Source organism: Pleuronectes platessa, chromosome 9 (assembly GCF_947347685.1).
Source record: "Pleuronectes platessa chromosome 9, fPlePla1.1, whole genome shotgun sequence".
Taxonomy (NCBI): Eukaryota; Metazoa; Chordata; class Actinopteri; order Pleuronectiformes; family Pleuronectidae; genus Pleuronectes; species Pleuronectes platessa.
This window is the reverse complement of record NC_070634.1, coordinates 8,497,760-8,523,063: the sequence shown is the minus strand read 5'-3', so window position 1 is coordinate 8,523,063 and position 25,304 is coordinate 8,497,760. Positions and strand designations below refer to the sequence as shown.

At 43.4% G+C, this 25,304-nt stretch overlaps 4 protein-coding genes across 6 annotated transcripts in view; 2 read left to right on the top strand and 2 right to left on the bottom strand.

Annotated features, from left to right (window-relative positions):
- Window positions 1-3,285, top strand: part of LOC128448501 (GTP-binding protein REM 2) — a 5,958-nt gene extending 2,673 nt beyond the window's left edge. The window contains exons 5-6 of the mRNA XM_053431184.1: window positions 793-970; window positions 2,729-3,285. Coding sequence (XP_053287159.1) covers window positions 793-970; window positions 2,729-3,021 — 471 coding nt within the window. The 3' untranslated portion in view covers window positions 3,022-3,285. The remainder of the gene's footprint in view (window positions 1-792; window positions 971-2,728) is intronic.
- Window positions 3,286-4,894: 1,609 nt separating this feature from the next.
- paics (phosphoribosylaminoimidazole carboxylase, phosphoribosylaminoimidazole succinocarboxamide synthetase) lies at window positions 4,895-15,079 on the bottom strand. The gene is made up of 16 exons (XM_053430691.1): window positions 14,621-15,079; window positions 13,886-14,371; window positions 13,745-13,804; window positions 13,055-13,657; window positions 11,843-11,920; window positions 11,409-11,566; window positions 9,955-10,049; window positions 9,823-9,863; window positions 9,548-9,745; window positions 7,889-8,067; window positions 7,610-7,789; window positions 7,394-7,507; window positions 7,206-7,289; window positions 6,095-6,275; window positions 5,848-6,006; window positions 4,895-5,231 (listed from the first exon to the last, which is right to left on the bottom strand). Exons 1-16 carry the CDS (start codon window positions 15,036-15,038, stop codon window positions 5,065-5,067), a joined length of 3,201 nt encoding a protein of 1,066 aa, XP_053286666.1. The 5' UTR covers window positions 15,039-15,079; the 3' UTR covers window positions 4,895-5,064.
- A 131-nt stretch (window positions 15,080-15,210) lies between these two features.
- On the top strand, window positions 15,211-20,754 carry ppat (phosphoribosyl pyrophosphate amidotransferase). Of its 2 annotated transcripts, XM_053430549.1 has the most exons (11): window positions 15,211-15,369; window positions 15,463-15,529; window positions 15,778-15,984; window positions 17,033-17,145; window positions 17,235-17,380; window positions 17,575-17,647; window positions 17,767-17,918; window positions 18,439-18,566; window positions 18,649-18,870; window positions 19,814-19,934; window positions 20,067-20,754. In XM_053430549.1, exons 3-11 carry the CDS (start codon window positions 15,781-15,783, stop codon window positions 20,240-20,242), a joined length of 1,335 nt encoding a protein of 444 aa, XP_053286524.1. In that variant the 5' UTR covers window positions 15,211-15,369; window positions 15,463-15,529; window positions 15,778-15,780; the 3' UTR covers window positions 20,243-20,754. The 2 variants fall into 2 exon arrangements, with proteins under 2 accessions (XP_053286524.1, XP_053286523.1); XM_053430548.1 differs by having other exon boundaries at window positions 15,211-15,529.
- si:dkeyp-117h8.4 (uncharacterized protein LOC572032 homolog) lies at window positions 20,752-24,796 on the bottom strand. 2 transcript variants are annotated; one of them, XM_053430546.1, is made up of 9 exons: window positions 24,627-24,796; window positions 24,442-24,505; window positions 24,043-24,098; window positions 23,933-23,960; window positions 23,823-23,848; window positions 23,669-23,744; window positions 21,332-23,554; window positions 21,202-21,244; window positions 20,752-21,114 (listed from the first exon to the last, which is right to left on the bottom strand). In XM_053430546.1, exons 1-9 carry the CDS (start codon window positions 24,702-24,704, stop codon window positions 21,108-21,110), a joined length of 2,601 nt encoding a protein of 866 aa, XP_053286521.1. In that variant the 5' UTR covers window positions 24,705-24,796; the 3' UTR covers window positions 20,752-21,107. The 2 variants fall into 2 exon arrangements, with proteins under 2 accessions (XP_053286521.1, XP_053286522.1); XM_053430547.1 differs by having other exon boundaries at window positions 23,823-23,845.
- Window positions 24,797-25,304: the final 508 nt, after the last annotated feature.

The window sequence follows — 25,304 nt, the reverse complement described above, 5'->3', positions numbered from 1 at the left end:
GTTTTCAATGAAGGATTCACTCAGGGGCATTTTATTTTTAGAGATTTCTGTCTCTTTGCTGTTTGGAGAGGATTAGTGTACGTGTGTGTGTCACTGAGAATGTGCTGTGTATTGCAGTTTGTACTATCTACAGTATTACATTATCACTACGGCACAGGGGATTTTAGATACAGAATTCCTCTGCTCATCATACAGCTGCTCTTTCTCCAGGCTATACTTGTACTGTTATTCTGGAAGTGAGGCATTGAAAATTTGAGGAATAGATTATAAAGATGAGATGAGATAAGGTAAATGCACTATTGTCGGGGAAATTCACTCGTTACTTCAGCAGATATAGTCAGAATGATGTGGACAAGGAAACACGTCAAATTAAAGCTATGCCACGAAACCATAACATGGGATCAATATCTTTTTAGAATATAGTCACCATCTTGTCCTATATACTATAATGATATTGATCCTACGTCAGGGAAATTCACTTGTTACAGCAGTACAATGTTGGACTGAGGTAGACAAGGGAACTGGTGAAAGTATGAAAATAGATAAAAATAGGCAATCAAATAGAAAACAAGAAAACACAAATATTTGTTGAGAAACATGCTTGAGTAAAGTGCAGTGACACGGGACGATTGCACGAGGATGTGTTCCTTATCTGTGTGTGAGATACTAAAATAGACCTGTACATATAAATGCATTAATAGGCAGCCGTTTTGACATTCCTTCACAGTATATATATAAATGCCTCCCACATTATTGTATGACACAGTGTGTTTGCCTCCGTCTGACCCTCAGGACCTGTCGGCTCTGCAGTGCGAGGTGTGTGTCCTGGTGTTTTCAGTGACTGACAGGCGCAGCTTCCACCGCACCGCCCAACTCCGACTCCTTATGAGAGAGATTCAGCCCCAAACTCCCATCATCCTCGTTGGTAATAAGAGTGACCTTGTCCGCACACGTGAGGTCCCCGCTCAAGGTAAGACGAGCGTCCTGCTCATTCCCCCCCTCCTCGTCCATCTAATAATTTTCCTGCAGTTGGTCTTCACACTCGGTGTTGACATTATCAGCTCTTTATCTGTGTCAGCAAACACTAACGTGGGGTGAGATATGTGAAAATGCAAATGTCAGTGTCTCAGCTGAGTTGCTGTGTGGGAGTAAGAGGGGAGCCACAATCACAGTTAAAGTGAAGGCGAGCATTGACTGGGAATGAACTGCCTCTTCAAATTCAGGCAGCTTTAAAGCACACAGGCAGACCAGCCATGTAATACTACAACATGTACACCTCCCAACTCAAAGAAACACATATACATACCTCCACGATGGCCCAACAGTCCCCTAAAGTCCAATCAATCTGCACCACAATGGACACACTCATAGATATCAGTTCCTTTTTTATATTAAAATCCATAGAACATTCCCTGGGAATTGTCAAAACAGGCCCTATCGCGCAATATTAAAGAAAATGAAATATAACTCCTACATCTGGACCAACATTTTATATAATCTCTCCTGAACTATTAAAGAAGACATGGAAATCTCACTTTATACAATGTATGATCTTTAAAATTGTGAAAGAAGTCATCCTTTATTCTTTTTAAGAGCACAAAGCTGTGAGGTGGGACAATTATTTCGAGTGCTCATGGTTCTTTTATAAAGAATCCAATGATTAGGAAAAGTAAAGACAAAATGGTGAATGCAGAAATGGCCTATGAAACGTGTTCTTAGTGTGGCAGATGAAAGAACACGGTCAGATAACTGCTTCCTCCGAATTTATTAAAGACCCACTCCAGCATTACACTTTACAAGTTCAAAGTTGCATCTTCCAAAGGTTTGTCGTGAAAAATTCTCCTCATGACCATAAAATGGTATAAATCTTGCTCCACACCTCCCTTCATCAATTTATTACTTATATATCTATGAATAACCAATATTGGTTCATCAAAACGCCTGGTTGTGTCAGTCAGTTTATTATTCAGGATGTCATTTGTTTACTGCAATGTTAAGGTGGAAATAATCAGCCATGGTGTTGGCACAAGAGGGACATGTTAACATGATTTTTAGTACTTCTGAAACTTTACTTATACAAAGACAAAATTTCAGTAGTTTGCTGTGGTGTTTCTGCACACTCTCTCTCACACACACACACATGCACACAGTCCTCCGTTTTGTTTGCTTTTCACCTCTCACACATGTTTATGGTGGCTGACAGTTGCTTCTGTGCAACAGAGCGTTCTGCAGAACCTCTAGATGTTTTTCTCTTTTTTGCCACTGAGTTTTCAGCCCTGCTGCAAGTCTTAAAAACCCAAACCATCTGCCCTCATTAAACTATAAACTTCCTCTTAAGCTCCTCGTAATCGCTTGCAAGTGCAATTTGCACAATTGATCAAAGGAACCCTGCCCCTCGTATACAGAGAGCTCTTCAACACCCTCTCTGATGAAAGAACACACCCTGTGAAGCGGTCGACCGATGTTATACCTTCATCTATCTCTCTTCACTTATTGTCTACTGTCAGCCATCCAATGAAGACAAAAATAATGAAAAACCTCATCTAAAAACCAAAATGTTGATTTTGTTTAATTCAATGTTTGCTAAAATGGGAAAAGAGCCAAGATTATGATTATGTACCTCTTGGTGTTTTCGCACCATATTCACAGCTTGTTTAACATGTTTCACATGTTGGATTGAGTATAAAGGTGGAAGAAGAGAATGAATTAATCCTTTCCTTTCCCTCAGAGGCCATGTCCAGCGCTGCCCTCTTCAACTGCCTCTTCCTGGAGATCTCTGCCTCTCTGGACCACCGCACCATAGAGCTCCTGGAGTGTGCGGTGCGGCTAGCACGGGGCCAGTCCCCGTGGCCCCCGGGGATGACCGCGGAGGACTTGAGCGGAGGAGGCCAACGCGAGAGCATCACATCCCGTGCCAAACGTTTCCTGTCCAGCCTGGTGCCCCGGTACCCGCGAGAGCGGGAGGCGGGCAAGTTCCTGAGGCAGAAGTCCCGCTCATGCCACGACCTGGGGGCACTGTGATTGGGCGTGTCTGGTGGTTGGATTGTTGACAGAGGTAGAGGTAGAACACCAACAAAAGAGAGGAGGAGGTAGCGACACGGCACGTAGAGGATGAGAGATGAGGATGTGAGTAGCTTAGGAGGTGTGAATTTGAAGGAGCCAGAGCGATGGCAGGACACTGTTGTGAGTGATCATCATGTGCATCCAGCAGTAGACAACAGCTAGAGTGATGTTAGTGATGTTTATCTATAGGAAGATACAGCAATTTTGTACACAATCAACAAAGACGAGAAGATTAAAATACTGTTTGTAGAGCACATGTAAATAAACTGTGGTCGTGATAGTTAACTGCCACCCTCATCTCTTCAAATAAATTGCTTTTTTGAGTCCTGACAAGCTCAGTGCATGTTACCCTTGGCCTGTTTATTAATAAACCAGTTGTTATATTTAATTACATTTAACCACCGTTTCAAGCACAGGATCAATTCATGACCACACAAATTCAGAGCTCATTAGTGGGACAGACTTTGCTGATGATTCACGTTGTGTTCGTGGAGTCTCAGCTATTGTGGTATCCATGGGAACGGTGAGCAGTAAAACAATGAAGGGCCAGCGCGCAGAGAAGAAGTGGACGAACAGATTATTGTATATAGAGTGACTGTTGCCATGTTACCGTCGTCATGGCGACGTGGAATCACTGAGACACACACATCGCATCCATTTCAGTTCGGTGGCTTTTCCCCGACACTTCAGAGACGGGAGGGGAAGTGCATTTTTCATTATTGGATTCAAAATCCCAAATTGAAATGCAGAGGATGTTTTTTTTTTTTTCCATGTCAGATAACAGGTTCTCACACTCGCCAACTCACAGCACTTCCATCCTCCCACAGCCACCCACACGTGCACAAAAATCCAACGCATCCCAGGTCATTATGCACATCATTTGGTATCAAAGGAAGAGCTGTGCTATAATAGAAGTAAAAAAGTAAAATGGTGGCCTGATGTTCTGACTCATTCTCTTGGCTGCGAACTGCTGGAACCGATTGAGAGGTTAGGATTTCGTCAACCTGGGCAGCAGGCTCCCTCCTGTGGACGACTTGATGTGCTGTAAGTGAGCCAATGATACAGTTACATGAATATATTTTGAAATGGAAAGCTAAAGGAAATGTTCATGAAGTGGGGAAGCAGCTCACTATCCTAGTTCAGATGTTGCAGTCACTTCAGAGAGATTTGTTTGAAAAATTGCTGCAGCTCAGAAGATGCTGCAAGAGCTTTAACATCAATGAAAATCCTCTGAATTGATCAAATTGTTGGTCCACAAGGAATACAATTCTGGTACACTAAGCAACTCTATTTTAATAAAATTATAATCCAATTTAAATATGTAAAACCACATAACATCAAACTAAACCTTAACAAAAATTAGGTTTTATAAGAATACAAAGAACTTGACCTCTGAATCTTTTTGTGGTGAATGTGGCTCAGACCTGTTAAATGATTGTTTAATGGTTTAATAAATAAATATGGTGTATTGATACCAGCAGTGGTGGGATGTAACAAAATAAGTTTACTTCGTTATTGCAGTTAAGTTCCTTTTTTCATGAATGTGTACTTTACAAAAATGAAAAAGCACTCATCTCACCACTATTTTTTAACCATTCAACATAGCCAAGTTAGCAGCCTCTCCATTTCCAGGGATTTTACTAAGCGGGGTGAGAGGAGGGGTATTCAGCTGCAACTTGCAACTTCACCACTAGAAGTCACTAAATTCTACACACTGAACCTTTAACTTAAAGCAAATGAATGCAATTTGTTAAAATGTCATACTGTTTCTTTAACTGAACTTTGGTGAAGCTGACAAAGACAACCACTCGAATCAACAACCAAAGCAGCATTTCATTACGAAGCTTTTATTAATTTTCTACTTTCCATGGAATGAATGACGTGTGTGAGAAAGTACATGTAGAATCAATCTACTGTTAGTGGGTCGATCATGGTAAACGGATATTGACTGACAGAGGAGCCTCAAAGCAGCACAGAGGACTCAAAGAGGTTTGAGCCACTTCAGATGGTGCAGGCCTGTAGCTTCTGGTCGGCCAGCTTGAGAGACACCCAGGTGTTGAGCATGGAGGCTCTCAGCTTGCACCACACCAGGTGATTGGTCAGGCCGAAGATCTGCGCCGCAAACTGAGCAGCGCTCTCGGGGGAGAGGATTGTGGAGCAGCCGAGTCCTGTGGCGGAGAACACAGGATGTTACGATGATAAATAAACTTACATGGAGCCAAAACTACAACCACACGACTACATTTTAGTTTTGAAACGCATCATTGACTAAGCTTACACTAATAGTTTTGTAGCACCTAAAACAGAAGTTTGGCAAAGAAGCTGGCCCCGTTTCAGTATGAGAACAATGGGTTTGTATGATGATAGATAGATGGATACTTATTAATCCCATGGGAAATTCAGATGGTAGTCGGATGGACAAAAAGAGACATTAGGAAACCATCGCCTGAATGGTTCTTCTCAGTCACAACTTGACTATGAAGGCAAAACGTTGTAAACAAGTACTGTCACTGTCGATTCCTGAAAAGAAATGCCTCGATTTGCTCTCAGTATTATCATTTCTCCTTTTTAGTTGCTGAAACTATGCAGCTGCAAAGAAGATCATCTGTTTCCTGTTTACACCGGTACACACATGCCCAGTGTTCATCAATGGTCACATGATATATGGTTTCAGGTGTGTACGGATAGATGGGGATAACTACTGATGTAGTGCTAAAATAAAAATGTTTAGTGTGGATTTAGCCTGATATTACAGCTCAGATTACAGTTAGGAGAGAGGATTACCACTTGGCATACGGAGGGATGACCAGACATCCTGTGCGCCCCAATCAGGAGTGAGAGGAGGGCAGTTGATGACGGGATAAGCCGTGTTTCCTGACATCACTGGACCAAGGCCGTTACTCCTGCCGGCCACAGCCACAAACACAGTAGGTACACCGTCACCTGAGTAAAAAAAGATATTAAGGACATGATAGAAAAATAACACTTTACTGTGTGAAAGGTATCCCCTCATGTTAAAGATGAAAAAGACCTTCATATTCTGCTTTGATGCGGAGTGTCTCATCTGGTCCTTTGTGTGCCGAGGTGACTCTGAGGATGCAGGAGATCCCATAGGAGGAACAGGCCTTCTTAATTTTTTCACAGTGGGCCAAGTCCGAGGTGGAGCCCATCAGAACCACCACCCTGCCACTGGCCTGGGACTCCAGCAGCAGCTAAGGACACATCAAATTAACACTCATTAGCTCCATGCGAGCCCAGGTTAATTTATCAGCTTAAAGATATAATATGTAGAAATTCTCCATTAAATTGTCTAAAATTGTGTTGCCATATGTGCTAACATTATCAAAAATATTTTCAACAATGTTCAAACTCACAGGACATTTAATTTTGGTCGCATTTCAATTGTCTAACTTCCACTAATGGCATATTAAAAATAAAAGAACATCAAACTGTTTGTCCTTCCACTGTTTGTATTGGTGACTCATAATGGATCATGATTACTCATTGCTTAGCGCTCTCTTGCCAAAGCTCTCCTACTAAAACACAAATACACAAGGTAACCAAGCTCCCCAAGAAGATTATGGGACAATAAATGGTGGTGAAGATAACTCCCATGATCCCACACTGCTTCACAACATCATTAAACCAGGTCTTGTTTCTACTGTTTTGATTGAGAGACCCCTACCGGCCGAAGTTACATATTGTACATTTAAAGTAAGACTGTAGCTTTATCTGAACAGTGTCCAATGTGAAAAATATTGGGTAATGACAAAATTCAAAATCATTCACATGAGAACAAGTGATGAAAACCTTCACTAAATAAGCCAGTGATCATACCAGAGCCATTTGACTTGTCATAGCTGCTTTTCCATATTGCTGGGCTTCAAGGCTTGTTTTCAGAAGTAATTTTAATTTAAAAATGTTTATTATTGATTAGCAACCCATCACTTGTAAAAAGGGACAACCAACTACTTTCTAAAAACACAAACTCTATTTAAAGAATTAAAGAAAAAAAAAGTGATGAAACTTTAAGCAAAACAAAGCTTAGATAAATGGTTTTTGTGTCAGTGACACAGTTGATTAAACACAAGTCAAAAGCATGTCTCAATAATGATTAGGTCAATAAACTAGGTTCAGTGTACCTTGACCCTTTCAGAGACCCACTCAAAATTCCTCTTCACCATCTGCATGGCCTCAGGGGTCACTTCTTTAAGATCACGGTAAACCTAGATAGGAGAGAAACAAGGCATTTTATTTGGCGTCTTGTCTTGATCAATTCTTCAAAGTATCAAAATCAAAAATACATAAACAAACACACACAAGCCCGGACCTGCTTATCTTTTTGCTGGCTTCTATCTCCGGCCGGCCACAGCCTCCAGGAATCGTTGTCGATGACATCAGCCAGCACAACCTCTTTAGTTTTCACATTCACACCAAACTCGATCTAGAAAAGGCAAAAAAGATAATTGTCATTACATGTGCAGCAGCTCAGCAGTAATATGGTCACACTACATTAACCAGCAGAGGGCAGCCCTGCTCTGCATACCTTCATATCCACCAGCGTGCAGTTCTGAGTGGCCCAGGCCCGCTCCAGAATCTCAAAGATGGCCACCGTGCTACGGTTCATGATGTCCACCTCACACTGGCCGATGGCGAGCCCAGCCAGACAGAACTTGGCCTCCAGCAGCTGCTCCTCTGACCACTGAGGGTCGTTGTTGGCATCGTCCTGCAGAAGACAGAAGATACCGTTGGATGTGATTTGACATTTGGCCACTTATCGACCGAAAACACTTGGCAGACAGTCGGGGTCAAAGGTGAGACCCACCTTAAAGAACATTTCCATCTTCAGCGGAGAGAAGCGGTAGCCTTCTTTGACTCCTGGATTCCTCTTGAGGAAGGATCCGGTCGCCACTCTCCGACACACCCACTCGATGGGAATCATTTCACAGTGGGCCGCGATGAATGCTGTGTCAGAGTGCTGCTTCACGAAGGCCGTCTTGATGCCTTCAGAATGGGATAAATATAATCATTCATCTGACGTTCCCCAAAATCCAGACCTCTTGATTGTGTATGAGCAACGTGGGACATATCTGCAAGCAAATGTTATAAATTCTCTCCTTCTGTATCAATGTGTTCTACAGATAAATCTTGAAAACAGACAGCAGCAGTCTAAAAAAACATTCAATTTAAGACTCGATTTAGCGCAACCCGTAGTGTAAGGTTAAGTGATGCAGGATGTGGTTGGTCACATTCTTGTGAATTATACGCTACAGAGTTTCAAGTCACATGAAAGTCATTACCAGAGATGGTCTGACACACACACCCACCCACCCCACACTCACGAGTCACATACAGGACATGATTACCCAATTACATCTAAATTAAAACAAGGTGGATTTTTATTTGGAATCTGGTCTTTCCGGAGCCAAAAACTTTAACATGAAGGCACAGCGCCTCGACACGTGTTTAACGTTGTTACTGACTTTTTTTAATACGGCAAGTAGGTCAGGATACAATCATGTGTTCTCTGTGGAGCAAATACGGGTAATTGACAGAGAATTACCAACTATTTCAATAATCAATGATTGAGGCCATTCTAAAAGCAGAAATACAGATAGGTTGACTGGCTCCAGCTCCTCCAATGTGACATTTGTTGATTATCATAGTGTCCACTGGAGGTTTGAGGGATTTTATATTTTTTTAGTATTTTATGTCATCTCATGGACAGAAGAAAAAAAAAATTGGAAAAGTTTTGCAAAAAAGAACAAAGGGTATTTAAAAAAGACAGTTGGTGGAGTTCTGTTTGCCAAGAAAGGATAAATAGGCCAACGTTTTTTTTTTTCTCTCTCTCTCTACACAGTCACCTCCCTGACTTTCTCTTATAAAACACTTCTGGGTGATGAACTGGTGATGAGCACAGAAACCAATACAGTGGTATTAATTCATACAAACAAAAACAAGGAGTGAGTGAGAGCTGTCAACAACTTCTGCAGACCTGAATGCTACAGCACGTTTTATCCACTCTTAATAAGGGCTGAGCAATATGGCCAAAAATGATCTCAAGATAAATGTTTTCATATCAGTCAATAATTATCACAATAAATGTCACATTATTATTATTTTTGTAGTTTCAAGACTGAATTTGCTCCGATGAGAGAAGGCTGTTAGGTTGTGAACTTTGGACACAGAAAGTCAAAGATTTAATCAAATAGATCCGAGTTAGATCAATGCTGTGTTTTTCCTCATCTCTGTGCACAATGTACAAGTAACAAATCGATAAATATATTGTGTCCTTTGATGTATTGCTACTAATGACATTATATTATGATATTTGTTGATATGGTTTTATTACTAATCTGAAGAATAACGAATTGTTCTCAACATGTGGTAAAGTTGCCTCAGGGTGAATGTGTACACAACTGTACCAGCCCGCACATTCACTTGGCTGCGTGATTGTTTTTTTCAACTTGATGATGCGTTTTACCGGATTCCTGAAGCAGCTTGAACAAGCAGCTCGTGGTTCTGTTGGCGATGGCAGCCTTTCCCTCCATCTGGTCCTTCCTCACCGCGTTCCCGGCGGTGATCTGGTCCTTGGACTGGACCAGAACCTGACCGGGCGGCTCCAGCAGCTCGAAGATCTGCTTGGTTTTACCCTCATTCAACTTCTGTCCGATCTTCAGCTCTGAAAACACACACACAGATTAAACCGCTGCACATTCAGCTCGCAGCGCTGCAGCGTGCACGCAGTGGGGGCTGTACCTGAAGTGGAAGCCATGGCGGAGTTCGGGATCGGCCTGCAGCTCTGAGAGAAAACACACACAAGTGGTGCACAACTTTAGGAAGTGTGTGAAGAAGAGAAGGAGCACGATCGGGAAGAGGTGTTGGTCTTACGTGCTCTGACAGCCAATAGCGTCCCTCAACTGATTCGCACAGCCAATGGGAGCAGCGCATCCCTCACCACGAGGCGAGGGCAGACACTCCATCCTCTGACATGAACAAGAGGAAGAACTTTTTTTAGGGACTTATTCACTAAACTTGTCCCTCTCACATCAAAGCTGACCGATCAATAAGTTCATCAGCAGAAAGCATTCACCCTCGTGACGGAATCGATTAGCTGGTTGTTGTCGACATCGACAGATATCGCGTGTTTCGTCCGGTTCACATGTTTGATAAGTTAGTTTGATTCTGCTATGGCGGCGTCTCTTGTCTGTTAGAGTTCCCTTCACGGTTTTTTTTTTTATTGGATCAGTTCTTTATCGTTGTTTTGCGTCAGTTTCTGAGGTCGAGCTAGTAACGAGCCACGTTGTGGCGTCTTGAGGTTGCACGTGCTCCGTCAATACTGTCAGCGCGCACGGGTACGCACGCACGCGCAGAAAGAAGTTCTCAAACAACAGAGCAGCTCGAGAGAAGAGAGACGGGATCAGCACCGGGACCAGGACCAGGCAGAAGGGCCAGACACCGGGATGGAGTTCGAGGCGTCCGGTATCGGGGAGGAGTGCGGGGTGTTCGGGTGCGTGGCCGCCGGAGAGTGGCCCACGCAGCTGGAGGTGGCTCAGGTCCTCTCTCTGGGGCTGGTGGCGTTACAGCACAGGTAAGTAACGTAGCGTGTGTGTGTTTGTACGTTTCTAACGTGACTGGCTTTTGTGAATACAACTGCTCCAAGTTCCACTAAGACGTCAGATGAGGAGAAGTCAGTTTAAATGTTGACACAGAAGGAAAACAGCCAGTACAGATCCCAAAGACTCGTGGAATGTTTCATTTAACCCAACATACCTGACTCTGTTCAACACGTGACTCCACTTTGTTATTTACACTTTGAGAAAAATGTGTCTGAAAAACAACAAGTTACTAGAGGAAGGAATATCTTTGACTAAAGCAACTATTATGATGAATTCCTGCTTTTTTTCTATAAATGATGCTGTAGCTTAACTTCACATGATGCGTTCCATCACTTGTTTATCCATCTAGTCCAAATCAGTTCACTATCACTAATACATTTGTGTCCAGATCGATTTTCTGTTCCTCTAGTCATTATCTATATATATATATATATATGTGAAAATATACCTGAATATCTTTCAGGTTAGCACTCAGCAGTGTCATGTATTTTAAAGATTCTTATAAGGCTCCAACTAAAGATAGTTCTTCTTGTTTTGATAAATGTACTGATTATCGCCGATCAATGTTGGCTCTCCAAATGATGAAATAATTCACATGATTAATCTTTATGAGAATATAATTGTTTGTAATCTGATTCTTACAGCCTTGTTTAAAGATTTGTCTCCATTGCACGTTGCTTGCATAACGTCTTGTACCTTTTGTCACATTGGGTAAGTAGCCATTACCTGTCTCTCTGGGGATGGATGGGGGGAGGCCATTGAGCGGACAGAGTTTATCTTTATTATTGGGATGTGATCCTGCTCTTCTTTGCACTGGGCCTCTCTGTTATCAGCACAGGCAGAGCCAGTGTCCAGTTTTTTCCTTGGAGTCTGGAGTTTGGGGACTGAGAAAAAAAAACAGAGGCTTTTATTTGCAAAAGGTTTTTTCTATTGAGACTTTTCAGATTTATGGGCGAGCAAAGTTTTTTCTCTTGGTCTGACGGCAGACTTTATCAGGCGTTGTGCTTTTTATTAGCAGATACAAGCGTGCCCTCACCCGTAATTTCATTAAGAGGCTCCACGGCAATCATGGGACTGACTGGGAAATTGCAAGAGCCTCCAGTCAATTGTGGGCATCATGTGACATGCAAAGTGATTGGAGAAAAGGGCACATTTCAAACCTTGATCCACAGCTTTCCTCTTCATTCCTCTGTTTGCTAGGTAGGTATTTTCTCTTTCTACCCTTTTTTCAACGGAGTCTGCAGAACACAAACAACATTAAACGGTTATAAGACAAAGAGCCATTCTGTAAACATTCATAAAATGTTTAATCATGCTATTTCAATGATGTTGAATAGACAGGCCTTTTCCCATCTATTACAATCGTCTTAGGTCACCATCTGCATTTTGATTGGTTCCCTATAAGCTATTGGCCACATGGGCATAACATTTTCCTGTAAGATTACTTGATTTATTGCATCTGCATTTGCACAACCCCAACAGAAGGAAGACAGTGCTTTTCTTCCCTGGTAACTATCGGCAGCTTCTCACTGGAAATGCAAGGCAGTGAAACAACCAGAAGAATTGTGGAAACTCTACCTGGCAAAGGAAAAAGCTGTGTTGTCATAGGAGGTTAATTAAGAATAACGCAGAGAGTGGTTGTTAACCAAGGTAAAAGAAGAGTGAGTTTGAGACGGGCATTCACTCGATGGATAGAGCTGCATTCCCCCCACCCCCACCCAACTGCCTCAGGTTGTGATGTGACTCTAGTCCTGCTGCAGTATGCTCTCATGTGCACACCGAATGACTGGCTCACAGAGAGGGTCAGTTAATAGGGTTGTAAAAACATTAAAAGGTGGTTTAAGTCCACTGGCCGGCCACTGCAGCAACTTCCTGGAGTTTGTCCAGGAGCCATGAGAGCTCTAGGACTTGAAAGATTGAAAACCGACATTCAGTCGGTACTATTTCTACTATGTCAATAAATAACAGAGCCAAGTGCCACCGCTCGTTTTACCCTCTCCGTCTTTATCATAGCACAGACTTCAGGCTTTCTAGTTCAACTTAGCATTGTTATGGTTGTTGTCCGTGCTCTGGAAAGAAGCCGGGGTGATAGTTTGTAGTCATGGTACCATCTGGTCTTGGTGAGGGTGGTGGTAATATGGTCATCACCATATTAAAAAAAAGTTTGCAATGGTTACGTTTCTAATTTAACTTTTTTATTTTATTTTGATAAATTAAACTTTTAAGTGTCAGATTGTCCCAATTGAAAAGCAATGTAAAGTCAAGCTTGGTGTTTTGGGATGGTTTGACTCTTCAGCCGATCTCATGGATGACTTTAGTATCAGTACAAAACTTGACATTAGGAATGAATAAATAATCATGCTGGGGCTCACTCTTTAATCTGTGCTGCTGATCCAAGCGACGCTCCTTGGCTGCATGCGGCCTCCTCTCCTCGTTGCTTGGCGTAAGATCAAGGCTTATAGACGAGACGGAGTCGGTGCTACAAGTTCTCTCCTCCAGCGCTCCAACCACTGTCGGGACTGGGTTTGCCCTCATCAAATAAACATCCACGTGATCTCTCTCCCCGGAACCCTCCAACATCACGAGTTCTCCTGAAACTTCTGGTTGCTCTGCCGTTCTCGTGGCGTGTGGCGAGCCGTTAGTCGTGCGATTCATAATGGCGTCCACCTCATCGTAGAACCTCATGAGGCGTCTGGGGTCAGCCTCGTCCCCCTTGCCCCTCTGGAGGGAGCGGTAAAGGTACTTGAGGTTCTTGTACTTGGTGTGGCACTGTTTCCAGTCCCGCTCGATGCCTTGCTGAATTAACCTGTTGGAGATCTGAACGAAGATGTCCCTCTTTCTGGTCGAGCTCTCCAGCTGCCTGCACACGCGCTCGTCGGACCAGACTTGGATCAGCGCTCGCACCTCCTGGTCGCTCCAGTTTCGACCCGTGTCCGACACCGTGACGACGTGGATCTGGTCCGAGCTGGATGGATCTGTTGGATGGAGTGTTTTAAAAAAAGATTAAGGAGAGAAATAACAACATACAGCTTAAACTGGCCAGGAGGTTTGCTGAAGCTCACCTGTTCCGCTCCATTTAGCTTCCGTGTCTACCTCCATATCGTAATCATCACTGTTGTCATCTGGAAAAAAAAAGAAGTTGGTGTCTTTCCTTTAAGCCTTGAATACCAAACTACTGTAAGCATTACAACCTGAATACATACCATCATCAATTTCTATGACAACCTCACTTTCTGAGGTTGTCGTCTGGGCTGGTGTTGGCAGCCTCCCTTCCGCCACCTCTCCATCATACAGCCTCCTCTGCATTTCCACGCCGCCGTTTTCCAGCCCGCGGTCCAGCAGAATGGCCTCCACCTCATCGAAGAACTTCATGTACTTCCCCGGGCCTCCTGCGGCGCCGCCCCCTGCAGCGTGGGCACTTTTCGCCGTCTTGTAGTCGTATTTCAAGTTCTTGTATTTCGTCCGACACTGTTTCCAGTTGCGCACCACCCCGAAAGTTCTCTGCATTTGACGGGCCATCTCTTGGAAGATGGACTTGTTGCGTAGCGTGCACTTCAAGCGCTCTCGGACATGCCGGTCCGCCCACACGCACAGCAGGGCTCGCACCTCGTCGTCGGTCCAGTGGCGGCCCCCTTCCTCAGCCACAGTCGGAGTGTAAGGGAGAGCTCGATGGAGTTGACTTTTGATTCCTGCAAAGATCGTATTGTTTTATGATTGACTTTTAAAAAGACGTAAAGAGAAATTATCTTTCCATCTAAATTAAGTGAAGTATAGCAAAAGCTAAATTCCATAATAAATGTTTGGTTCAGTTTCAGGCCTGAAATGCTTTTAACAACATTGTTTTTTTTTAACCGTCTGACATTAGTTTGAGTTTAAATACTAAACTGTTTTGAACCTTGTCTGATTTTGCTGATCAGAGCGATTAAACCTACATTTACCTTCCTGTGTTGGTAAAGTGCCTGTGGAAGAGTAGATTCCTCTTTGATCACCCACATCCTCCACTTCTTCCTCCCAGCCCTCCTCTGGCCTCCCGTCCACTCCTGGGCTGTAGTTTGCTGAAGTGGCTGCTGCTGCTGCTGCTGCTGCTGCTGCTGCGTCAGGCCTTCTGCCCTGAAGTCCCAGGCTCTTGCACTTGGCCTGACACTCCCACCAGCTTCGCACAACACTGAGCCTCCTCAGGCGCTCTGAGATCAGCTCAAACGTGGCCCTGCTCTCGGCTACGTGCTGAGCGCCGACCTCGTCCCACACTGACATGAGAGCCAGCACCTCTGCGTCCCCCCACTGCCTCTCCACTGAGCCCTTCTCTTGCGCCACCTCCGTATCCCCTCCTCTTTGTCTCTCTGCTCCTCTCTCCATGTTTGAGCTGACCTGGAAACGCTTTCTTTCTCCCCAGCCTGTCCGTCTCTGCTGCCCGGTTCCCTAGGCAACCAGGCGGTTAAGCCTGAAAGCAACGCCTCCATGCAGAAAAGCAGCCTCACCACTGGCTTAAGCTGTGTGCTGAGGGGGCGGGGCCAACTGTAATCTGAGAAGCAGCTTGGTAAATGGGTTGAAACTGCAGCGAGGCGACTCCACAGCAGAGAAGCAGCCGTTTCCTCTTCTCTGCTTCTCTTTCCTGTTATAGTTCAGCTGCGGTCAAACCAGTTTGGTTTGTGTGAAGGTTCACATCAGGCTTAGATAACGACTAAAGGTTGATTCATCTTTAGACTTGCAGAAAATGTATTGATGGATTATAAAACTCAAATCCCATTGATTTTCAATGTGAGTGTTTGTGTTTACTTAGGGGTCAGGAAAGTGCTGGGATCGTTACAAGTAATGGAGCCAGTCCACCGACATATGCAGTCCATAAGGTAACTGGGAATCGTGAGCTGAAGCACCATCTCTAATTATACAGAAGCCTCATTTAAACTGAAATCACACACACACACACACACAGCTCTACACAGATCTACTGAAGATGATGATGATTGTTGAGCAGGGCTCTGCCGGATGGTTTCAAAGCTTTGTCTCACTTTACAACATGCTGCATGTTATCACTTCCTTCATCTGGGCAGATGGTGCAAGTGGAAACATGTCTCACTCTTGTCATGTTTTTCAGGGAATGGGATTAGTAAGCACCGCTTTCTCGCCCGAGGCTCTTCTGAAACTGCGCTATGGTAACCTTGGCATCTGTCACACACGCTATTCCACTACCGGGATCTCCGAGCTGCAGAACTGCCAGCCCTTTGTGGTGGATACGCTGCACGGCAAGATCGCAGTCGCGCACAACGGCGAGCTGGTTAACGCTCATGCCTTGCGGAAGAAGGTGAGGATGACCCTCTCGCTGATTCACACTCAATCTGGTGCAATGTAAATAAATGGCTCTTTCATGGTTACCATGTGGTGAGTCCTGTCCAAACAGCAGAGGTGAGAAGTAGCAAGGTAACAAAACTTCATAGATCTCTTAGGTATGTACTGTAAAACATCCGTAACACGGCTTGAAGACATTGAACCAGAGCAACAAAGCATTCCCCATTTAAATGAAGAATTCTTCAGTCAATACATTATTCACATATCCTTCTCTACAATTTATAAGCTGACATGTCTTTTCTTGCTCTAACCCCGGTTAAAGTGGAATAGTCTTGGAACTATAGTAATGTGCTATGTGCCCTCAGAGGGTGCTTTACTTTTACTTAGAGTCAATTACAGAGCCTGTACTTCATACTTGGGTAAAGATGTTAAATCAGTACTTTTGTTTGTACGTTTCCAATATTTTATAATCACTTCTCAAAATGTTTTTTCAAAATCCCCTGATCCACCAAACAACTTCTTTCTAAACTCTGTTGGGACTGTTACAGTTTGTACAAAGACTTCAATAATGTCATCCTGCATAGTCCTCCTGTTATGTCATCTATACATGTATATAAATACTGTGCTTTTGTACATAAAAATGTGTATACAATCTTGAAAGACTTTGACAACTCTGCTTTAAAACTCAACACATGAAACCGAATTGTTCCACAGTGGAGCCCATCACTTTACTGGGACTCACTTTGCATGTAATGGCTCTTTCTCCAGCTCCATCAATGTTTGTCATTAGCTCACAGCTAGGTACACCAACCTTTGTTTAGCTGTCTGCGTCCTACACACAGTGGTAACTATGTATGTTTCTGCTAGAAAATAGTTTGTAGGGTTTTATTTTTATCATCATGTTATTATCATTTTAACAGAAATAAAGAGACTTAAAATGATAGGATTTGTCACCTTTACAGTACCTGAGACCACGAAATTCTAACAAATGTTTGGGAAAAAGCGGCTCTACATGGAGAACCCTGTAAATGTACCATATCAATTGTTGTTAATGTCCTGCGCAGGTTATGCGTCATGGCGTCGGCCTCTCCACCAGCTCAGACAGTGAACTCATCACCCAACTGCTGGCGTTCACTCCACCTCTGGAGGAGCTAGATGCACCTGACTGGGTTGCCAGGTCGGTGCCATGATGATAAAACATTTTATAACATGAACCATTTTCTACGCAGTATTATAATAATTGTTTTTTGTGTGTGTGTGTTGCAGAATTAAAAACCTCATGACTGAAACTCCAACATCATACTCACTGTTGATGATGGTTAAAGATGTTGTCTACGCAGTGCGTGACCCTTATGGAAATCGACCCCTGTGCATTGGACGTGTTGTTCCCATCTCTAAACTGCACACCCCAGGTTGTCTATACAAGTTATCTGTTGCTTATGACATTACATCAGACGTGTGTTTGTCCTTATAAGACCTCACCAAGAGGCCTCACTAGGGGTCATCAGTTCTCCAGCCAGAATTCTGGAGAACTGCATTGGCTCCATTGTAGGTCAGAGGGGTCGGCTGGTGGATGATTAACTTTATACTCTGTCCCTGTGGTCAGGTGCTGGGGAGGAGGACACTGAGGGGTGGGTGGTGTCATCAGAGTCCTGCAGTTTTCAATCCATTGGTGCCAAGTAAGTTTTATATATATATATATATATATTTTTTTTTTTTTTTTTTATTACCACTAACACAATACCCTCTGATTTTAATTGTGGGTAATGACCATTGTCATGTATCTCCTGGTTCTCAGGTATTACAGAGAGGTCTTACCAGGAGAGATAGTTCAGATCTCCAAACATGGAGTCAAGTCTCTGAGTGTTGTGCCTCGCCCTGAGGGAGACCTCCCAGCCTTCTGCATATTTGAATACGTTTATTTTGCCAGACCAGACTCTATTTTTGAAGGTATGAATAAAAGTGCATCTTTCTAATACTTGTTATCAAGCACAATATTCTGCATTATCAGTATTTTCAATCTCTGTACTGAACGTGACCACATAAAACCGTTTGTAGCCTCACTGCATTGGCTTCCCGTTTGTTTCTGCATGATAAGCGATTGTTATGACTCTTAAAGCTTTACACACATCAGACCCAGTGTATAACAAGGTTTTACTAACTTGATATGAGCCTGCACACCATCTTAGATCAGCTGATCAGCTCGTGTGGTGATTGATTGATTGATTAGGCCAACATGCTTTTGCAGTGCAGGCACTCAAACTCGAGTGACTTATCAGAAATGCTACGTCTGTTACTGCTTTTAAACCCTCCTTAAAATGTTATTTACAAAAATAACTAAGTCTTTAATTTTTTTTTATTATTTCAATTTTTTTTGTTCCTCAAGTGAAGCGCTTTGTAACTTTGTCAAGAAATAAAGCTATAATTATTATTATAATCATTAATATTGTTAATATTATTATTTTTACAGGACAGATGGTCTATACTGTGAGGCAGCGCTGTGGTAGGCGGTTGGCCATTGAGGCTCCCACCGACGCGGACGTGGTCAGCACCGTGCCAGAGTCTGCGACCCCCGCTGCACTGGGCTACGCTCAGCAGGTCTGTCTCTGTCAACACACGTGCCCACTTGCTACATCCTCCTCATTCACTTCTGTCCTAACAAGCGCTTCTCCTCTCACAGTCTGGGCTGCCATACATTGAGGTTCTGTGTAAGAACCGCTACGTCGGGAGAACGTTTATTCAACCAAACACCCGTTTGAGGCAGCTGGGAGTTGCCAAGAAGTTCGGAGCACTGACAGATAATTTTGCTGGGAAGCGGGTGGTGCTAATCGACGACTCCATTGTCAGAGGCAACACCATCTCGCCCATTATAAAACTGCTCAAGGAAGCTGGTGCGACAGAGGTGTGTTGACGAAGCAAATTACATAAACTTGTACATATGGCCCTGTTCAGACCTGAATGTGTTTCTAGTGATTGGATCTCATTTCCCTGCACATTCGTCATTGTGTTAATGACCAGATGCTGTTTTTTTTTTCCAGTCTGAGTTTAGAGATATGTCCCATGAAAATGTTTGTGTCTGAGCATGAGAAAGAGCAACCAGAGGCATTTGTCAGTTAACGCATTTAGGACGCATAACACTGTCCACTTGTGATTAGATCTCTCAGGACAGATGTTAATACCAGGTCTCAACGTGGTCTATGATGTTACACAGTAGTTTTTATACCTGGGGAATGGACCCCCCAACAAAGGATCTCGAGGCAATTTTAAGTAACATTCATGTCAATGTTATTTAAAATTGCATTTTTTTTTCTCCATTTCTTCTTTTTTGTAACAAAATTAATAATTTGACTTCCTCAGCTAATGTGTGTCCATATATATATATATATAGAATATTGGACTCAATAAACCTCAAGCAAACAAGCTACATTGTTTAACATGCAAGCTGACTTGTCTAAACCATCATGAAGTAATTATTGATGATGTGATGAGAAACATTAGGATTTGTCTTTTCTGCTCAGCAGTTGACTGATCCCTTTATAGTAAATTCAAATTTTTTAGTAAAGAAAAATCTCTGCTGTCTCATCTCACTGTTTCCTTAGCGCTATATTTACAGTCTAATTTATATGTATAGCTTACATAACTTGTCAGTTTATGACAAGCCTAAATTTGTTATGGCTATAACTCCGATTGTTTCCTCACCGGTCTGAGGCATTAGGACCTGTTGGTGTCTGTGGGCAGGCCGATGGTCCAAACGGGTTCCAGCACGAGAAGCAGCAAAGGCTAGATGTGCTCACCTGACTGTGACATTTATTTAAACATATTGATCTGTATTAACTCCTCGACAGGTTCATATCAGAGTGGCCTCTCCACCAATCAGGTTCCCTTGCTACATGGGCATCAACATTCCCACCAAGGAGGAGCTCATTGCCAACAGGCCCGAGTTTCAGGACATTGCTGGATACATTGGTAAGTGTGAACACAATCTCACTTTTATCCTCTTCTTACACTTTAAAATAACGTCCTTCTCAGTTCCCTTTTATAAAAAACCCATATATTAGAGCACAATAAAGTGGACGCATCCCTTGATCTGTTGTATAGGTGCAGCCAGTGTCAAGTATCTGACTGTGGAGGGCCTGGTATCAGCTGTTCAAGAGGGCATCGCGTCCATGCAGGAGAAAGACGACATGATCAGCTCCAGTAACAAGTCCAGTAAGAGAGTGGGCCACTGCACCGCCTGTCTGACTGGGAAGTATCCAGTGGAGCTGGAGTGGTAACAGCTGTAGCAACGCCATGGTTAAAGCAGCTCTGAAGCGCCACATGTAAATGAAATGTCCTTTATAGACTGGATGAGCAATTATGAAATTTTCCTGCAGAGGAAAAACTGTTGCTTTTGACGACCTTCAGTGGTGGCAGCTTCATCTGTCTGCCGTTCACTACATCCTGATGTCAATGAAGTGCCTGACCACACAACACTGATGTTATGTTTTTTTTATATTACCACGTAAATGTTTTCATTAAAATTTTGAAACTACTTTCCCACGTCAACATTGCTTGCCTTAGCAAATATGTGCATTTGATAGAATTTGCCGTGTCAGAGAAGTGCTCAAAGTTAGTGACCAAAAAGTTAATTGGTCTATATTTCCTTAAGTTTATTTCTCTAACTTTTTGTTTCATAAAAATTAACAAATTTGCTCTTTGTTTTGCGTATGACTGTTGTTAGAGATTTTGATTTTTGACTTTAAACATTGTATATAATGAAAAAGTTAAATAAACAGAACTGCAATGAGCACGCACCATTTGTGTTTTTAATACCAGAAACAGCATTTACACATTTATTAAAAATGAACAGATACTACAGAAATTAACAATTCTGCAACATATGTGAACCTTTCATTTAAAACCAATTTTTACAGCATACAAAAATAACAGATGGAAAATCGCTTCACAACTTCTGAGAAATACAGATCCACTGTTTATCTTGAGAACTAAAGTTAAACAATATTTGTACTGGAAACCTTGCACTACTAGATATAATACTTTGATATTTGTTATATGACAAACTGAATGGTTTTCCACTCTGGAACTTGTTAGAGAACCTGTATGGGCAGGATTTTACAGAGCAGGTGTGACCTGTGTCCTCTATTTCCTGCAAAGGTTGGCGGGGAAGAGGAGAGGGGGGTTAATGGCATGCAGGAATGCTGGTAAAAAAGACATGGGAATTTGTGTTTATTACCTGGGGGAGGAGCCATATGCAAGGCTGCTCTCAGGAAAACCACCTGTTAAAATAAATATAATTAAATTACTTTAATAACAGCAGAAATAAGAAGCTCTGCATAATACAGGGTTTTGTGGAGGAGACTTACAGAGACCATAAAACTCCGCTGAGACAGGCCGTCTCTGTCTCATCCCGGCTTCCTGATGAGCGTCTGCTGTGGGTTGCTGCGTGCTGAATTTGTTACGCATGCTGTGTTTGCTTGAGCTGTAGAAGAGGTCATCACGAGACAGCTCAGATTGGGAGAGACGACGCCTCAGCATTTCATTCCCATGGCGTTTGGAGCCTGGGGAGGATGTGTAGCCCTCTTCCCTAGAGCGCTTGGGCAGGGGATGATCGCCCATGGCCAGCTTCCTGTTGCGTTTCCTCAGGATAGAGCGGTGCGGTGACAAGGCCAGAGCAGCCAACGCTGAGGACGAGTTTGCTCTGCTGGCCTGAGGGCACCTCACGCAGATACGGCAGGGATGGCTATTAAAGAAAGATGACTTGTTCAGGCAGACAAACTTGTGGTAGAGTCTCAAGAGTTCCTCATCAATCTCCTTCTTGGAGTAGGAAGCACCGATGGATGGCAGGGAGGAGTCCAAGGAGAGATGGCGCCGAAGCCTGGGACGATCTGCTGTGGCTGATTGAGGTGAATGCAGCTGTGGCTGGAGGGAGGGACGGGAGTCTTGAGGGTAAGGCATCCTCTGTGGCACTATAGGTTTATGTGGAGGGGAGGAGAGAGAAGGAGACATCGATCTGCGCCTCATGAGCTTTCGGGAAAAGCTTTCCTCAGAATTATCTCGGGGGCTCCTAGAGAAGACGTAAGGGGATCTACTGAGGCTGTTTATCAACCGTGATTTTATGGGACTCTGCCTAACTGGGGAGCTGTAGATATCAGATCTTTCTGCAAAAGAGACTTCTGATGCAAACGTGGAGCACCCATGAGCCTGCTCTGAGCGTGCAGACTGAGAAAGCCTTTTAGACCTTAGTGACAGGTCCAAGGATGGGTTTGCAGTGGGATAGCAAGGCCATGAAGGACTGCCAGCGTAAGTGCAAGGCCGTTCTCCCAGCTGTACAGACATCTGAGATTTTATGGGACTCTGCCTAACTGGGGAGCTGTAGATATCAGATCTTTCTGCAAAAGAGACTTCTGATGCAAATGTGGAGCACCCAGGAGCCTGCTCTGAGTGTGCAGACTGAGAAAGCCTTTTAGACCTTAGTGACAGGTCCAAGGATGGGTTTGCAGTGGGATAGCAAGGCCGTGAAGGACTGCCAGCGTAAGTGCAAGGCCGTTCTCCCAGCTGTACAGACATCTGAGATTTTATGGGACTCTGCCTAACTGGGGAGCTGTAGATATCAGATCTTTCTGCAAAAGAGACTTCTGATGCAAATGTGGAGCACCCAGGAGCCTGCTCTGAGTGTGCAGACTGAGAAAGCCTTTTAGACCTTAGTGACAGGTCCAAGGATGGGTTTGCAGTGGGATAGCAAGGCCGTGAAGGACTGCCAGCGTAACTGCAAGGACGTTCTCCCAGCTGTCCAGGCATCTGAGATTTTATGGGACTCTGCCTAACTGGGGAGCTGTAGATATCAGATCTTTCTGCAAAAGAGACTTCTGATGCAAATGTGGAGCACCCAGGAGCCTGCTCTGAGTGTGCAGACTGAGAAAGCCTTTTAGACCTTAGTGACAGGTCCAAGGATGGGTTTGCAGTGGGATAGCAAGGCCGTGAAGGACTGCCAGCATAACTGCAAGGACGTTCTCCCAGCTGTCCAGGCATCGAGTATGTCGGATTCAGTGAGACCTCTTTCGGTTTGGAGGTATTAAAGTGTCTAGAGAGGTCCCTTGCGCAGACGGAGTGGTGCTGCTCTCTTCTCATCGGGCCCCTCTCCCTTCCAGGAGATGGCTGATCTGCTTGCCAAGCCAGCCGACTGGTTGAGAACTGCAAAGGAGAGCGAGGGGCAGATTGAGTCGTCATGAACTGCCTTCTCTCTGGGCTATAAGAGGTTTCCCTGAGCTGCACCCCGCTGGTCTTCTTTCCTGGGTTTCTGTGCCTCACAGTGTTGTTCAGATTGCCTTTTGCCGACTGCTGTCGCCACCTGTGGTACCTCCTCAGTACAGAGTCAGCGGCGTTGGAGAGATTTTGCCGTTGCCGGGCCGTTTCTATTCGACTGATCATGCCAGGTAAGAGCTCCACGAAAGAGTTCCCGTGACATGTCAGACTGACTTCCAGTTCTTCATCTTGGTCCTCAGGCTGGAGCTCCGTTTCAGAAAAGTATTGCTCACTCTCGTCCGATGAGCCAATAATCAGCTCAGTCCTGTTACTTTGTGCCATCCCTGTAGAAAGGAAATGGGAAAGGAAACATTACCCGACTGACCACAAATATGACTTGCTTCATTTCCTTGTCGGTCATTAATAAATCTTTCTGTTGCTATAATTCCTACTCTTACCATCACCATCCTCGGAATATTGGCTGCTGGATGCACTACTATCATCAGCACCATCATCTTGTAACGTGAACTCCAGCTGTTAAAAAATTTAATCGGAATGAATTCAAGAATTTCAAAGAAAATGGTTAGGTAAATACAAGCACAGTTTATTTACCTGAGAGTTTCCTGTAGAGTCTTCTGCTGTGGTGGAAGAAATATCAAAATCATATGATGAAATTATTAATCTGTGAATTACTATTCTTGCTTGAGGAGATTGATACGTACCTCTCGTATCGCTCAGATCTGTCAGGCTCTGGAAGAAGGAAAAGGTTAAATGATTTCCTGAAGCTGAACTCTAAATCAGGGGTTGTGTGTGTGTTGACAGTGACACAAACCTTTGATTCCAGATCGCTCAGCTCTTGAATAGACAGCTTCATGTAGCGTGCAAGCGCTTCTCCATGCAAAGAGCAGAGACAGAAAAGAAACACAATGATCCCAGGCTACATCACCGCTGATGGCCTCCAGAATTAGACACAAAAACAAATATGACTTGAACTAACATTATTTTACATAATATTTAGGTACAAAAACAAGTATATCTGGAAATGGTATGCATTTCCACAATAAGAGCCACACATGTTGAGGATATATGATGCAACATAATTGTATACTTCATACGGATCATGCACACTATTGTGCAAAGGGGAACTTTCATTAGAAGCAGTTGCGAAGACAACAGTTATAAATCTGTGGAGCATATATTTAACATTTAGATTGTGTTGTAGTGGAATTACTTCGCTGTTGAGTATTTGCGAGGTCCACCTCCATCCCCCCGTCCAGGTGCTGGAGCTTTGAATACTGATGGAGACAAAAGCAGAGGTTAACTTAGTGTCTGTCCAAACCTACAGCTGAGCTTTAAGATCCAACTTGTGCTAGCGTTAGCAACTCAGCGCTAAAGCTAAAAGGAACCACAACGCACCTTGTCCACGATTCTGTCCAGCGACCTTTTGAAGAGGAGGCTGTTTTCATGGAGTCCTTTTTTTAAGACGGCGTTCATTTTTGATGAAACATAAACACACGTTGTGTTGGAGGTGATGTACGGGAGCTAACAGTAGCACACGGGCTAGCCGGTGGAGTGCGGAAGGCGCGTCCAGGTTCAAATTCTTTCCACAGAGCGGTGACATGTGATTGGACAGCAGTGATGCGGCGCGTTCAATGCTCCTGGGGAATAATAAGATTCGAAATATACAGCTTGTTCGAGTATTTCAATTAACGTACTAGACTACAGAATTTAAAAACAATTACAACTTAAATACAAATATAACTGAAATAATGATATCACTTAAATACAAATATAACATAAATACAAATATAAATTGAGCTTTTGATGGAGATGGCTAAAATGTGTAGCAGTGAAATTGTAGTTTTAATTATTATGTTACTGGTGTCCTTTGTTTTTGTTTTTAAATATATCAAATAGTAATGATAATAACGATAATAATATTTAATTCTAATTGCAACTCATTTATGTATAAACATATACAATAATGGGGGAAATACTCCATTGAAAATTATTTTTGCTTTTACGTCCAATATTTCAATTGGCTGATATAATATAGGCCTTTTAAGATATGCGCCGATATGAAAAGGTTTATTT